Raw genomic sequence first — 13,610 nt, forward strand, 5'->3', positions numbered from 1 at the left:
GTTGGTTCTTTGAGAAGATCAACAAGATTGACAAGCCCCTAGCTAGACTGACAAAATCAAAAAGAGAGAAGACCCATATAAACAAAATAATGAATGAAAAAGGTGCCATAACTGCAGATCCTGAAGAAATTAAAAAAATTATAAGAGGATATTATGAACAACTGTATGGCAACAAACTGGATAATGTAGAAGAAATGGACAATTTCCTGGAAACATATGAACAACCTAGACTGACCAGAGAAGAAATAGAAGACCTCAACCAACCCATCACAAGCAAAGAGATCCAGTCATCAAAAATCTTCCCACAAATAAATGCCCAGGGCCAGATGGCTTCACAGGGGAATTCTACCAAACTTTCCAGAAAGAACTGACACCAATCTTACTCAAACTCTTTCAAAACATTGAAGAAAATGGAACACTACCTAACTCATTTTATGAAGCTAACATCAATCTAATACCAAAACCAGGCAAAGATGCTACAAAAAAGGAAAACTACCGGCCAATCTCCCTAATGAATATAGATGCAAAAATCCTCAACAAAATACTTGCAAATCGAATCCAAAGACACATTAAAAAAATCATACACCATGACCAAGTGGGGTTCATTCCAGGCATGCAAGGATGGTTCAACATAAGAAAAACAATCAATGTATTACAACACATTAAAAACTCGAAAGGGAAAAATCAATTGGTCATCTCAATAGATGCTGAAAAAGCATTTGACAAAATCCAACATCCCTTTTTGATAAAAACACTTCAAAAGGTAGGAATTGAAGGAAACTTCCTCAACATGATAAAGAGCATATATGAAAAACCCACAGCCAGCATAGTACTCAATGGAGAGAGACTGAAAGCCTTCCCTCTAAGATCAGGAACAAGACAAGGATGCCCGCTGTCACCACTGTTATTCAACATTGTGCTGGAAGTGCTAGCCAGGGCAATCCGGCAAGACAAAGAAATAAAAGGCATCCAAATTGGAAAAGAAGAAGTAAAACTGTCATTGTTTGCAGATGATATGATCTTATATCTAGAAAACCCTGAGAAATCGACGATACAGCTACTAGAGCTAATAAACAAATTTAGCAAAGTAGCGGGATACAAGATTAATGCACACAAGTCAGTCATGTTTCTATATGCTAGAAATGAACAAACTGAAGAGACACTCAAGAAAAAGATACCATTTTCAATAGCAACTAAAAAAATCAAGTACCTAGGAAGAAACTTAACCAAAGATGTAAAAGACCTATACAAAGAAAACTACATAACTCTACTAACAGAAATAGAAGGGGACCTTAAAAGATGGAAAAATATTCCATGTTCATGGATAGGAAGGCTAAATGTCATTAAGATGTCAATTCTACCCAAACTCATCTACAGATTCAATGCAATCCCAATCAAAATTCCAACAACCTACTTTGCAGACTTGGAAAAGCTAGTTATCAAATTTATTTGGAAAGGGAAGATGCCTCGAATTGCTAAAGACACTCTAAAAAAGAAAAACGAAGTGGGAGGACTTACACTCCCTGACTTTGAAGCTTATTATAAAGCCACAGTTGCCAAAACAGCATGGTACTGGCACAAAGATAGACATATAGATCAATGGAATCGAATTGAGAATTCAGAGATAGACCCTCAGATCTATGGCCGACTGATCTTTGATAAGGCCCCCAAAGTCACTGAACTGAGCCATAATGGTCTTTTCAACAAATGGGGCTGGGAGAGTTGGATATCCATATCCAAAAGAATGAAAGAGGACCCCTACCTCACCCCCTACACAAAAATTAACTCAAAATGGACCAAAGATCTCAATATAAAAGAAAGTACCATAAAACTCCTAGAAGATAATGTAGGAAAACATCTTCAAGACCTTGTATTAGGAGGCCACTTCCTAGACTTTACACCCAAAGCACAAGCAACAAAAGAGAAAATAGATAAATGGGAACTCCTCAAGCTTAGAAGTTTCTGCACCTCAAAGGAATTTCTCAAAAAGGTAAAGAGGCAGCCAACTCAATGGGAAAAAATTTTTGGAAACCATGTATCTGACAAAAGACTGATATCTTGCATATACAAAGAAATCCTACAACTCAATGACAATAGTACAGACAGCCCAATTATAAAATGGGCAAAAGATATGAAAAGACAGTTCTCTGAAGAGGAAATACAAATGGCCAAGAAACACATGAAAAAATGTTCAGCTTCACTAGCTATTAGAGACATGCAAATTAAGACCACAATGAGATACCATCTAACACCGGTTAGAATGGCTGCCATTAAACAAACAGGAAACTACAAATGCTGGAGGGGATGTGGAGAAATTGGAACTCTTATTCATTGTTGGTGGGACTGTGTAATGGTTCAGCCACTCTGGAAGTCAGTCTGGCAGTTCCTTAGAAAACTAGATATAGAGCTACCATTCGATCCAGCGATTGCACTTCTCGGTATATACCCGGAAGATCGGAAAGCAGTGACACGAACAGGTATCTGCACGCCAATGTTCATAGCAGCATTATTCACAATTGCCAAGAGATGGAAACAACCCAAATGTCCTTCAACAGATGAGTGGATAAATAAAATGTGGTATATACACACGATGGAATACTACGCGGCAGTAAGAAGGAACAATCTCGTGAAACATATGACAACATGGATGAACCTTGAAGACATAATGCTGAACGAAATAAGCCAGGCACAAAAAGAGAAATATTATATGCTACCACTAATGTGAACTTTGAAAAATGTAAAACAAATGGTTTATAATGTAGAATGTAGGGGAACTAGCAGTAGAGAGCAATTAAGGAAGGGGGAACAATAATCCAAGAAGAACAGATAAGCTAGTTAACGTTCTGGGGATGCCCAGAAATGACTATGGTCTGTAAAATTCTGATGGATATAGTAGGAACAAGTTCACAGAAATGTTGCTATATTATGTAACTTTCTTGGGGTAAAGTAGGAACATGTTGGAAGTTAAGCAGTTATCTAAGGTTAGTTGTCTTTTTCTTACTCGCTTGTTATGGCCTCTTTGAAATGTTCTTTTATTGTATGTTTGTTTTCTTTTTAACTTTTTTTTCATACAGTTGATTTAAAAAAGAAGGGAAAGTTAGAAAAAAAAAAAAAGAAAGAAAAACAAGGAAAAAAAAAAAAGATGTAGTGCCCCCTTGAGGAGCCTGTGGAGAGTGCAGGGGTATTCGCCTAACCCACCTCCATGGTTGCTAACATGACCACAGACATAGGGGACTGGTGGTTTGATGGGTTGAGCCCTCTACCATAAGTTTTACCCTTGGGAAGACGGTTGCTGCAAAGGAGAGGCTAGGCCTCCCTATATTTGTGCCTAAGAGTCTCCTCCTGAATGCCTCTTTGTTGCTCAGATGTGGCCCTCTCTCTCTGGCTAAGCCAACTTGAAAGGTGAAATCACTGCCCTCCCCCCTACGTGGGATCAGACACCCAGGGGAGTGAATCTCCCTGGCAACGTAGAATATGACTCCTGGGGAGGAATGTAGACCCGGCATCGTGGGACGGAGAACATCTTCTTGACCAAAAGGGGGATGTGAAAGGAAATGAAATAAGCTTCAGTGGCAGAGAGATTCCAAAACGAGCCGAGAGGTCACTCTGGAGGGCACTCTTACGCACACTTTAGACAACCCTTTTTAGGTTCTAAAGAATTGGGGTAGCTGGTGGTGGATACCTGAAACTATCAAACTACAATCCAGAACCCATGAATCTCGAAGACAGTTGTATAAAAATGTAGCTTATGAGGGGTGACAATGGGATTGGGAAAGCCATAAGGACCACACTCCACTTTGTCTAGTTTAGGGATGGATGAGTAGAAAAATAGGGGAAGGAAACAAACAGACAAAGGTACCCAGTGTTCTTTTTTACTTCAATTGCTCTTTTTCACTCTAATTATTATTCTTGTTATTTTTGTGTGTGTGCTAATGAAGGTGTCAGGGATTGATTTAGGTGATGAATGTACAACTATGTAATGGTACTGTAAACAATCGAAAGTACGATTTGTTTTGTATGACTGCGTGGTATGTGAATATATCTCAATAAAATGATGATAAAAAAAAAAAAGAGAAACTGAAAATGAAAAAGAAAAAAAATCACATAGAACTAAATACACACACATGCACACACGGCCTGCACATATAAAACTGGTGACGTCTGAATAAGGTCAAAGGATTGCAACAATGTAAATATCCTGGTTGTGATACTGTACTATAGTTATGCAGACTATTACCGTTGGGGAGACTGGATGAAGGGCATGTGGGTTCCCTCTGTATTATTTCTTACAAATGAATCTAAAATTATCTCAAATTAGAATTTTTTTTTTAAATCAGTGAATTTTCATAGTATGTGAATTATACATCAAAATCTGTTAGAAAAGAAACAATGTTTACAGGCACAGGGGACAAATCATGACAGATCTTAAGTTAGTACAACTCACTGGAAATGGAACTGCCCCCTAAAAGACATTTGGGAAATTGGAGGATATTTATTTTTGGTTGTAACCATTGGGGGAGTGAGTGAGAAAACTTTTGGCATTTAGTGGATGGAGCCCAGGATGTTAAATTACCTGCATTTCACAGGACAGAACTACATAATAAAGACTCATCCAACCTGCCTCACTAAATGTGCTGCCTAATATTCAGGTAGGTAAACACATACACAGGAACATAACAACAACAACAACAAATTTCCTTATAATTATCTGAGCCTAGAACCCCATTTACAAATAAAAGCAAAATATTTTGCGTATGGTTTTAATATTCACTAAATTTTCAAGGAATACAACTATTTTGTAAAAAATAGGGACGGTTGCATTTTATTCTGTTTGGAACTATACCAAGAGTTTTTCACCATTTCAAAAAATCACATCAAAGGTGGTAAAACTTCCAATGATACTTGAGCTAACAAATACATTTTTATGGTCTCCATTTGAGCTGGCCATTTATTACACACAGTTTAATGAAGTTTGAGATCCACACAGTCAGGGAACCCTGAACAACCTCTGTTGCTTATGTTTATGTTTCCCTTCCTACAATCAGCTGACACATTGAGACCATTTCCTTAGTAGCCCCCTGACTTACAAAATCAGTGCCTATGGACTCATTTCTTCTCGCAGAGTTTAGCTCAGCCAAAGTATTACAAAATGTCCCCCATATGTATATTTATATATGCATTCATTACATATGTATATTTACACAGGATAACAAGTGCATTTAGTCCACATTCTGAAAATGTCAAAAATACATAGAGTGTTGGCTATATTCAATTGAATAGTCAACTATATTCATTATGAGTAGACGCAAACATCTGACAACATCATTAAATTACTAGTTGAGACATGCCTGTGTACTTACATATTGGAATATATATTAACATCTAATAAATTACTTTCCTTTATATTACAATTAGGGCATCATGTGGATTTTTACTGTTGTGTATAGGTTATATTATCTACGAATTTTATGTCAGGATAGTAAAGAAGACGTTACAAATTACTTGTTTTAAAAAGTAGATGTTGGATTTGAAAGGGCTGAGGACTACCAGTCTAATTTCTGACCAATGAGTGGTCTGCTGATGATCTTTAGGGGAATATTTTCTTCTCTGATAAAAGAGGGAAGTGCTTTGCAACATCTTCCCTCGTGTTTTTGGAGTTATAGGACATCATAAACCTGTATGGTGCAATCATCTTGAAACTATGAGGCAGTAAGTCTAAGCAGCAAAAACCAAAAGGCTGAGAAATATAGGACAAAAACAACATGTGAACCCGGGTCTTTGATTACATAGTTCACCTGTTGCATCAATTTTGGAACTTCCTACTGTGGACTTCGTTCTGTGAGATAATTGCAGGTCTGTGTTGTTTAAGCCACTGTTAGTTCAGCATTCCGTTGGTAAGTTTGCACGTAATTAATTAAAAGCATCTAACTGAGATATAGGTAATATTTTAAATAGGCAACTATAGTCAAGTGTAATAAAGTGCTTTAATAGAAAACAGGGTGTTAGGGAAGCATTTCAGCACCTTCCCAACCCAGACTTAGGGTGAGAGGGCAGTCAGTGAAGATCTCCTGTGGGAAATAACATATGAGCAGAGGCCTGAAGAATCAGTAGGTGTTAGCCTGACAGGGCACAGCAAGTGTTCCAAGAGGGAATGGCATGTGAGATACTCCAGAGGTCACAGAGCAGTGATTCTGCCTAAAAGAAGTTAAGTGTAGCTGGAACACGAAGTGCAAAAGGGTAAAAACAATAGCTATGAAGTACTAGATCACGAAGTTAAACATGTGGGGTTTTCAGCCATATGGAACTGAATTCTAATCTTGACCCATTCACTTGGTAGCTGAGTAGTGTTTGGTCTGTTAACCCCTCTAAGTTTCAATTTCCTCCTGGAGAAATGGAGATAATGATAGTACTCACGTTCTAGAGTTGTTAAGAGGAAAAAGTTGTCACAACTGTCCACACAGGAAATGCCCAAATCTAGACCTGGGTATAGTGGCAGGGAAATGCTAAGAAAGATGAATTAATAGAGGAAACATATTGGGGTTTGAATTGGCAGGGCTTGGGTCAAAGTTAACTGAAGAAGGTGAAGGAGTCGGGGATAACGTGTAGGTTTCTGGCTTACGTAACTCGGTGGATGGTGGTGCCATTCACCCACACAGGCAATACAAAAGGAATAGTAGGTCTTAGGGAGAAAGCATTGAGTTCAATTTTGGAGATTTTGAGTCTGAGGTGTCTGTAGGATGTGGAGGTCTCCAACAGGTACTAAGATATACATTCCTGGGCTTAGGAGATGGGTTTGGGTTGCAGATAGCCTGGGACGTATCAGCGTATAACTAATAACCGAAGCCAAAGCAGAGGGTGAGATGGGCCAGGGGAAAATGGAGAGTGCAAGGAGATGCAAGGTCAGAGCCCTGGAGAGGAAGAGGAAGAGGAGCCTGAGATAGGGCACCCTTAAAGCTAGGAAGAGAAAAAAAGTAGAGCCTGGGTCACAACAGCTGTCGTAAGAGTATTTCTCCATAAAGGGCAAGGGAGCAAGTAGAGCAAGCACTGAGAAATGTGAGGTTAGCAAGTGAAGTTACAGTTGACCTTGGCCAGAGGCATTTCTGGGGGTGGAAGCCAGACTGGAGGGGGGTGGGGAAAGCGAGTGCAAGCAATTCTTTGTGGAAAGTTGGCTGCAAACGGGGATAAGGCGGCAAATAGTGGAGGACATGGGGACTTGAGGCGGAGGGGAGTATTTTTAAGATGAGAGGAGCTTAAACATGTTTAACTGTTGTTGGGAAGGAGTTACTAGAATAGGAAAGATTGAAACTACAGAGCGTAAGGAAAAATTAATTCATTCGACAATTATTTGAGCGCCTGCTACGGGACAGATCAGTGTCGCTAATCTTTCCTGAGCAGACGCGTGTAGGCTACACATATATGACAGGGTCATATAAGGCTTTAACGTCAGGAAACAGCGGTTCTCCTTAGGCTACCTTTCTAGGAGCTCCGATTCCGAACCCCTGGACGTACTCACCGGGGACCATACGTCGCTGGACCTCAGAACCCCGAAGGGACACTTGAGGCCACAACTGAGTAACGCATCGCTACCCAGAACAAGCTAGTTACGCCAGTGATACAGCTTTCCCAGCGCTCCGCCGGGACTCAGAGGAACAGCGGCAGCAGCGCACGAAATCACCTTTTAGCTAGCTCCGCCCCCTTCTGGTTCTTTGTTTCCACGACAGAAGATGTCGCGGGAGTTGGGCGGCAAATCCCGCGAGCTCAGACCCGGGGCCGGCTTTGTGGCTCTCGCGGTGTTTGCGCGAGCCTGCTTCCTTCCTTCCTTCAGTGCCAGTCCGCTTGTCTTCTTCACCTTATTCCCCGCCCTTCTACCCTTTCTTCCCCCGCGGCCCCCTCCCCGCAGGGATAATATGGTCTCCGGCAATGGACGTCCCAAGTGCAGGTCAGTTTCAAGCCGCGGACTTGGGTCTGGCAGCCGGAGACGCGGGCTGCCCGAGCGCAGGATTCTTTACTTCTCTCGCCTCAAGTCGCTCGGTCGGCGCCCGGGGCCCTCGGGGCTTGGGTCATGCTCCCCTCGGGGCCTGCTGGCTGGGCCGCACTCTGCACAGAGGCCGCGACAGCCGGGCCTCGCCGCCCTTGCCCGCCAGCGCGACCGCACCGGGGCGGTCCGCTCTGCCTCTGGCCTTGACCCGCGCCTACCTCAGCCCAGCGGACACTGCTGGCTGCCCGCGGCTTCTCGGCGCCCCTCACCACCAGGGTCGGGAGGATGCCCACCATCTTCCGCTCCGCGCCCCCCATTTGTGGGCGATAAGGGTAGGGGCCACTGTCTCTTCGTTTGGTCCCCACGCCTCTAGTTGTTTATTCTGCTATCCAGCCTCGTTCCCCTCTTTTTTTTTTTTTTGCCTCTGGGCGCCGAGTGAGGGGCGGTCAAGGCGGAACATCCGTCAGCTGGTTGTCGGGCCTGGAAGGTAGCGCTGGGTCTCCTCTCCCGGTCCATCCCCCCAGTTCACCCCCTGTCTTCTCCCTCTATAAAAAAGAAAAAAAACTACATTCTGAAGGTGGGTTTCGCTTATCTCGTCTTATCCCGGATGAAGGCCCTAACAATGTTGAGGGTCCTGCCCACCCACCACAGTGAGTTTGCACGAAAAATCTGAAGCTCCTTTTCCCTCAAGGCTGTCTTCCCTCTACCTCCCCAAAGAACGTTAGGAACTGGGGTGCATTCAGGTGAGACCCTTGGGTCTTTGCCACCGACTTTCAAGTTCGGCTTCAATTCCTACAAAACCAGGAGGTGTCTCTTCTAGGGAAAGCTCCCAATTTACCCGGATATTTTGTTGTTCACGTTTTATCTTTAGTGTTAAGGTGTAACTAAGGTCTTACCTAAGGTGTTTTGTTTTGTTTTGTGTTGTTTTTGATTTTGTCTCTGTTGTTGAATGCTCCAACTCTTGGTTCTTTTTAAAAAATTAATTACTCTAAAATAATTGTGGAGTTTTTAAATTGTTCTGTTTGTACTTATTCAGTTTTTAGACTGTGTCTTCCCAAAACATGCTTGTTTATCACTTAAGTCATTCTTGTCCCTTTACAGGTATTTTTTGTTGCTGTATTTCAGGGGAGAGTTAATTGTCTCACCACTTTTCACTTGACAGGAGTTATGGTTCGGAGCTATACTGCACAATATGGTAGCCACTACCTTCCTGTGTCTATTTAATTAAATTTAAATTAGTTAAAATAAATAAAATTGAAAAGTTCCTCGGTCACTCTTGCTGCATTTCAAGTGCTGCCTCATAGGGCTAATGGCTACCTTATTGGACAGGCAAAAGTAGAACATTTCCACCATTACAGAAAATTCTATTGGACAAAGTTGGTTTCCAGGTATCTTCATTTTGAATAAGATACTTTGTAGCTATGTTTAACAGAAGTGTTGTTTTTTTTTCAGGATGCGCCTTTGAGTACCTTATTGAAACATTAAATGACAGTTCACATAAGAAGTTCTTCAATGTACCTAAACTTGGAGGCACCAAGTATGGTAATGTTGCTTTACATTTTCTTGGACTTGTTTAATTTCTAGTAAGAAAAATGCATTTGTCAAGTTGAGCCAAAGAAATTTTAAATTTGTTTCCACAATATTGTAACAGCCATACCTATCTCTATACACATATCTCTACCATTTAAAAACTCCTCTTGAGACAACTTTTGCTGGAGGGAGTTTTAGGCCTATACCTTAACTTCTCATTTAAAAAAATTTTAAATTTTTTTCCAAAGAAACTGCTAATGCAATTAAAAAGAAAAAACCTAAGCGATGATATTTTATAGCTATTAAATGTGTATTTTAATTTTTCAAATGAACAGTACCCATAGATATTCTTTATCTGCTATCGTTTGAATAGAAATCATCAACAGGGCCATCAGATTTCAGTTGTACTCTAATACTGGGCATGGTTTGCCCTAACCTGCACACTGACACTTTTGGCAGATACTTGCAAACACCTGATTAGGGTCAAACTTTCAATCTGTGGTTTTGGAAGAGTAAACTTCATTGAACACCAGAGCAATGGGAGGAAATCTTGATTTTGTTGACAGTTGAATAACTTTTGTCAATCGGGCAATGAGGGGAAGACCTGTGTGGAAGAGTGATTATTTTCTTTGTGAGCTTCTGTGAAAACTATATGAAAAATAAATTGAATTGCCAACTCCACTGTAACAAGTTTTGGTGGAAGCTTTTTGTCAATCTTTTCTTCTTGATTTATTTAATGAAAAGTATTGCTCTTGTGGTTTTTCTTTAGATTTTTTCTTTAGATAGTATGCCAGTAACAGTATTATCTTGTGCATTGTGAGAGGATTAAAATATTTGGAGTATCTTAGAAGATCCTGGTCTTGGAATTAAGTTGACGTTTAAAAATAATTCACCACAATAACCATTGCCTTACATTCTTAGTTGCAGTGACTTGTATTGCTATGTTTATTTTAATGAGATCTTTGTCATTTTCTTAGTGCCATATGACTTTCATCCATACTTATTTTATTCCTTCACTGATGATGAGTTTTAGTTAATTTTGGAAAGGCAACAGCTAAATTGATTGTATGTAAGAAAGATCTCCTGTTTCCCTTTACTCCTCCCAAATATCTAGTGATTCTGGTCTGGAATTTTTTTTAACTCAAATTTAAACATCATATTTGATGATGTTTTGAAAATTGAGTACAAATACTTTGTTGTGGATAATTTGTGTAAATATGCCTGTTTGAAGATGGTCTATATTTCCCAAATGCAGGGAATCAGTAGGAAACTACCAAAAACAAGTGATCTTCTAATATGGATAAAAAGAGAATGATTAATAATGTAAAAGTTAAATTATCTCTTTTGGAAACTAAGCTGTCATGAGTATCTGTGCATAACAGAGGTTTTTATAACCTCCAGTTTTATAACAATGATAACTGCAATAGTACACTACGTATAATTATAAATGCCTTCAAAACAGAAATTTGGTTTTTATTTGGTGGGGCCAATACACTGATTCTTTTATAGAGTGATTATTGGAGTGTAAGTTGTGAGAAGTTACTAATAATTGTTTCGGTAATTGATTTCATAGTAGTTACTCGAGAGAGAATCACATTTAAGAGAATTGACTTTGAAAGAAAGAGCAAATTGGATTAGAAGGTTATTTTGCTTGTTTAGCATCAGAACAAAAAATCTTTGTGGCGTTTATGGAGGGGCCAGATTGGCCTCTCAATTGTGCTTACAAGGAGACATTGCTTTGGTAGTCACCCAGGTTCAGGGCCACTGTCCTCTCTGCCCCGTTTCACATTCTGCTGCCTGCGGTGTTGAGAATCATGGCTGCAGGGAGTAATTGGTAATGGAGAGAATGTGTTCTATCTCACATACCTGTTGGGGAGGAAACATAGTTGAGAACACTCTTCTGAGTTCCATGCTAAGTATATCAGGAAGAGGTGCAAGAACTGAAAACCCACTGTACTGTGACTTTAACAAATAGGGATTTATTTTTCTTACATAAAAAGAAGTCTGGATGTGGGCAAACTGGAACTGTGACACCAGTGTCAGGAAGGACCCAGGCTTCTTTCTTTCTGTTTTGTTTTTATTGCTGTGATTGAAAAGTAGCTGCTGCGTCTCCAGGCATTGCATCCATGTTGCAGGCAGCTAGAAGGGCAAAGCATAAAAAAAGCCCTCCCTGGGGACTTTTGCCTATATCTCCTTGGCCAAAATGCAACTGGCCACTGATAACTCCAAGAAGGCTGAAAGATGTAGTGTTTAGCTTTCCAGCATTTAAAGTAGAGAAAAGTAAGGTTAAAGTGGTTGGGAATGGGTAATGAATGTTCCAGCCTAAACTATCTGCCACACTAACCTTATTTTGCCTTAGTAAATACAATACAAATTACTTGATTTTTGCTTTTTTCTTTTGCTATTTTATCTTTTAGCTTCTCAAATTTATACTCAGATTATCTTTATGGAAGTGAATATTCAAGAATCTTTTCAGCATGCCATTTTACCAGAGGACATATCATACACATGGATTACATTTTGACCTTATGTGATTTCACTCATTATGATTTGCCTTTTTAACGTTCTGGAGCAGCCAGTTTGGCACTCCAGTGCAGTGTCTACAAATGTACAGATTTTGAATGACTCCTTTTAAGTAGATCTTTTTTGTTTGTTTGTTTGTTTATTAAATTCAGTTTTATTGAAATACATTCACACACCATACAATCATCCATGATATACAATCCACTGTCCACAGTATGATAACATAGTTATGTGTTCATCACCACAATCTATCTCTGAACATTTTCCTTACATCAGAAAGACCTAGAACAAGAATAAAAAATAAAAGTGAAAAAAGAACACCCAAATCATCCCCCATCCCACCCCATTTGTCCTTTAGCTTTTATCCCCATTCCTCCACTCATCCATACACTAGATAAAGGGGGTGTGATCCACAAGGTCTTCACAATCACACTGTCACCCCTTGTAATCTTAAGTAGATCTTTGAATTTGAAAATGTACCTGTTTCCAAGGAAGGGAGAGCTAACCGTCGACTGGAATAGTCAGAAACTGCTTTCTGAAGAAACTGAGGTTTGAATTGCTGTTAAATCGAGTATGATGGAGGACACTCCATACCTAGGGAATTAGAATGAATAACATAATGGAAAAATGACTGAGGGGGGAGATAACGAAGAGACTGGACTGGTTAAGTGGAACATATGTGTTGACTTGGTTGTTATTGGGCAGTAGGGCCTCTTGCTGGTATAAAGCCCTCAGACCCCCTTCTTTCTTTCTCAGGTCACCTCATTCATCCTTTCTTTTTTCTTTCCTGAAGAATCCAAGCATTTATGCTGCTTGCTTTTAAAAAAAATTTTTTTTAATTTAAAATTTACCATTTTAACCACTTTGAAGTGTACAGTTCAGTGGCATTAATTACATTCACAGTGTTGTGCAGCTATCACCATCTATTTCCAAAACTTTTCCATCACCCCAAACATAAGCTCTATACCCATTAAGCTATAGCTCCCCATTCTACCCTCTTCTTGGTCCCCAGGTAACCTCTACTTTCTGTTTCTATGAATTTGCCTATTTTAGATAATTCTTATGAATGGAATCACATGATATTTATCCTTTGTGTCTGGCATATTTCACTGAGCATCATGTTTTCATGAGATTCGTCCATGTTGTAGCATGTATCAGAATCTCATTCCTTGTTTAGGTCTGAATAATATTCCATTGTATGTATATACATTTTGTTTATCCATTCATTTGTTGATGAACTTTTGGGTGGTTTCCACTTTTTGAATGGTGAACGGTGCTTCTGTGAACATTGGTATGTTCAACAAGTGTCTGTTCAGCTCCCTGTTTTCAGTTATTTGGGGTTTATACCTAGGAGAGGAATTACTGGAGCATATGATAATTCTGTGTTTAACTTTTTGAGGAACTGCCAAACTGTTTTCCACATTGGCTGTACCATTTGTAATCTTTTTAAACCACAATGTCTCTCAATTCTATAGTAGGGCAGGAAGTGGTTATCCAAATCCTACCTTATAGTCTATGAAAGAAAATCTTTATTTAATTTTTTTAAGGTACTTTTTATTGTTTTTTGGAAATCAGATCA

The 13,610-nt window shown here is 39.7% G+C and overlaps 2 protein-coding genes across 6 annotated transcripts in view; one reads left to right on the forward strand and one right to left on the reverse strand.

Moving 5' to 3' along the window:
* Window positions 1–7,683, reverse strand: part of LOC119531718 — a 53,789-nt gene extending 46,106 nt beyond the window's left edge. For all 5 annotated transcript variants that reach the window (XM_037833281.1, XM_037833285.1, XM_037833283.1 and 2 more), the window contains exon 1: window positions 7,514–7,683. In XM_037833281.1, the coding sequence (XP_037689209.1) occupies window positions 7,514–7,523 (10 nt within the window). In that variant the 5' untranslated portion in view covers window positions 7,524–7,683. The remainder of the gene's footprint in view (window positions 1–7,513) is intronic.
* Window positions 7,684–7,832: 149 nt separating this feature from the next.
* IREB2 (iron responsive element binding protein 2) overlaps window positions 7,833–13,610 on the forward strand; it is a 73,302-nt gene continuing 67,524 nt past the window's right edge. Inside the window, exons 1-2 of the mRNA XM_037833288.1 lie at window positions 7,833–7,939; window positions 9,431–9,520. Coding sequence (XP_037689216.1) covers window positions 7,921–7,939; window positions 9,431–9,520 — 109 coding nt within the window. The 5' untranslated portion in view covers window positions 7,833–7,920. The remainder of the gene's footprint in view (window positions 7,940–9,430; window positions 9,521–13,610) is intronic.

The sequence above is a fragment of the Choloepus didactylus genome, chromosome 4 (genome assembly GCF_015220235.1).
Source record: "Choloepus didactylus isolate mChoDid1 chromosome 4, mChoDid1.pri, whole genome shotgun sequence".
NCBI classification, from domain to species: domain Eukaryota; kingdom Metazoa; phylum Chordata; class Mammalia; order Pilosa; family Megalonychidae; genus Choloepus; species Choloepus didactylus.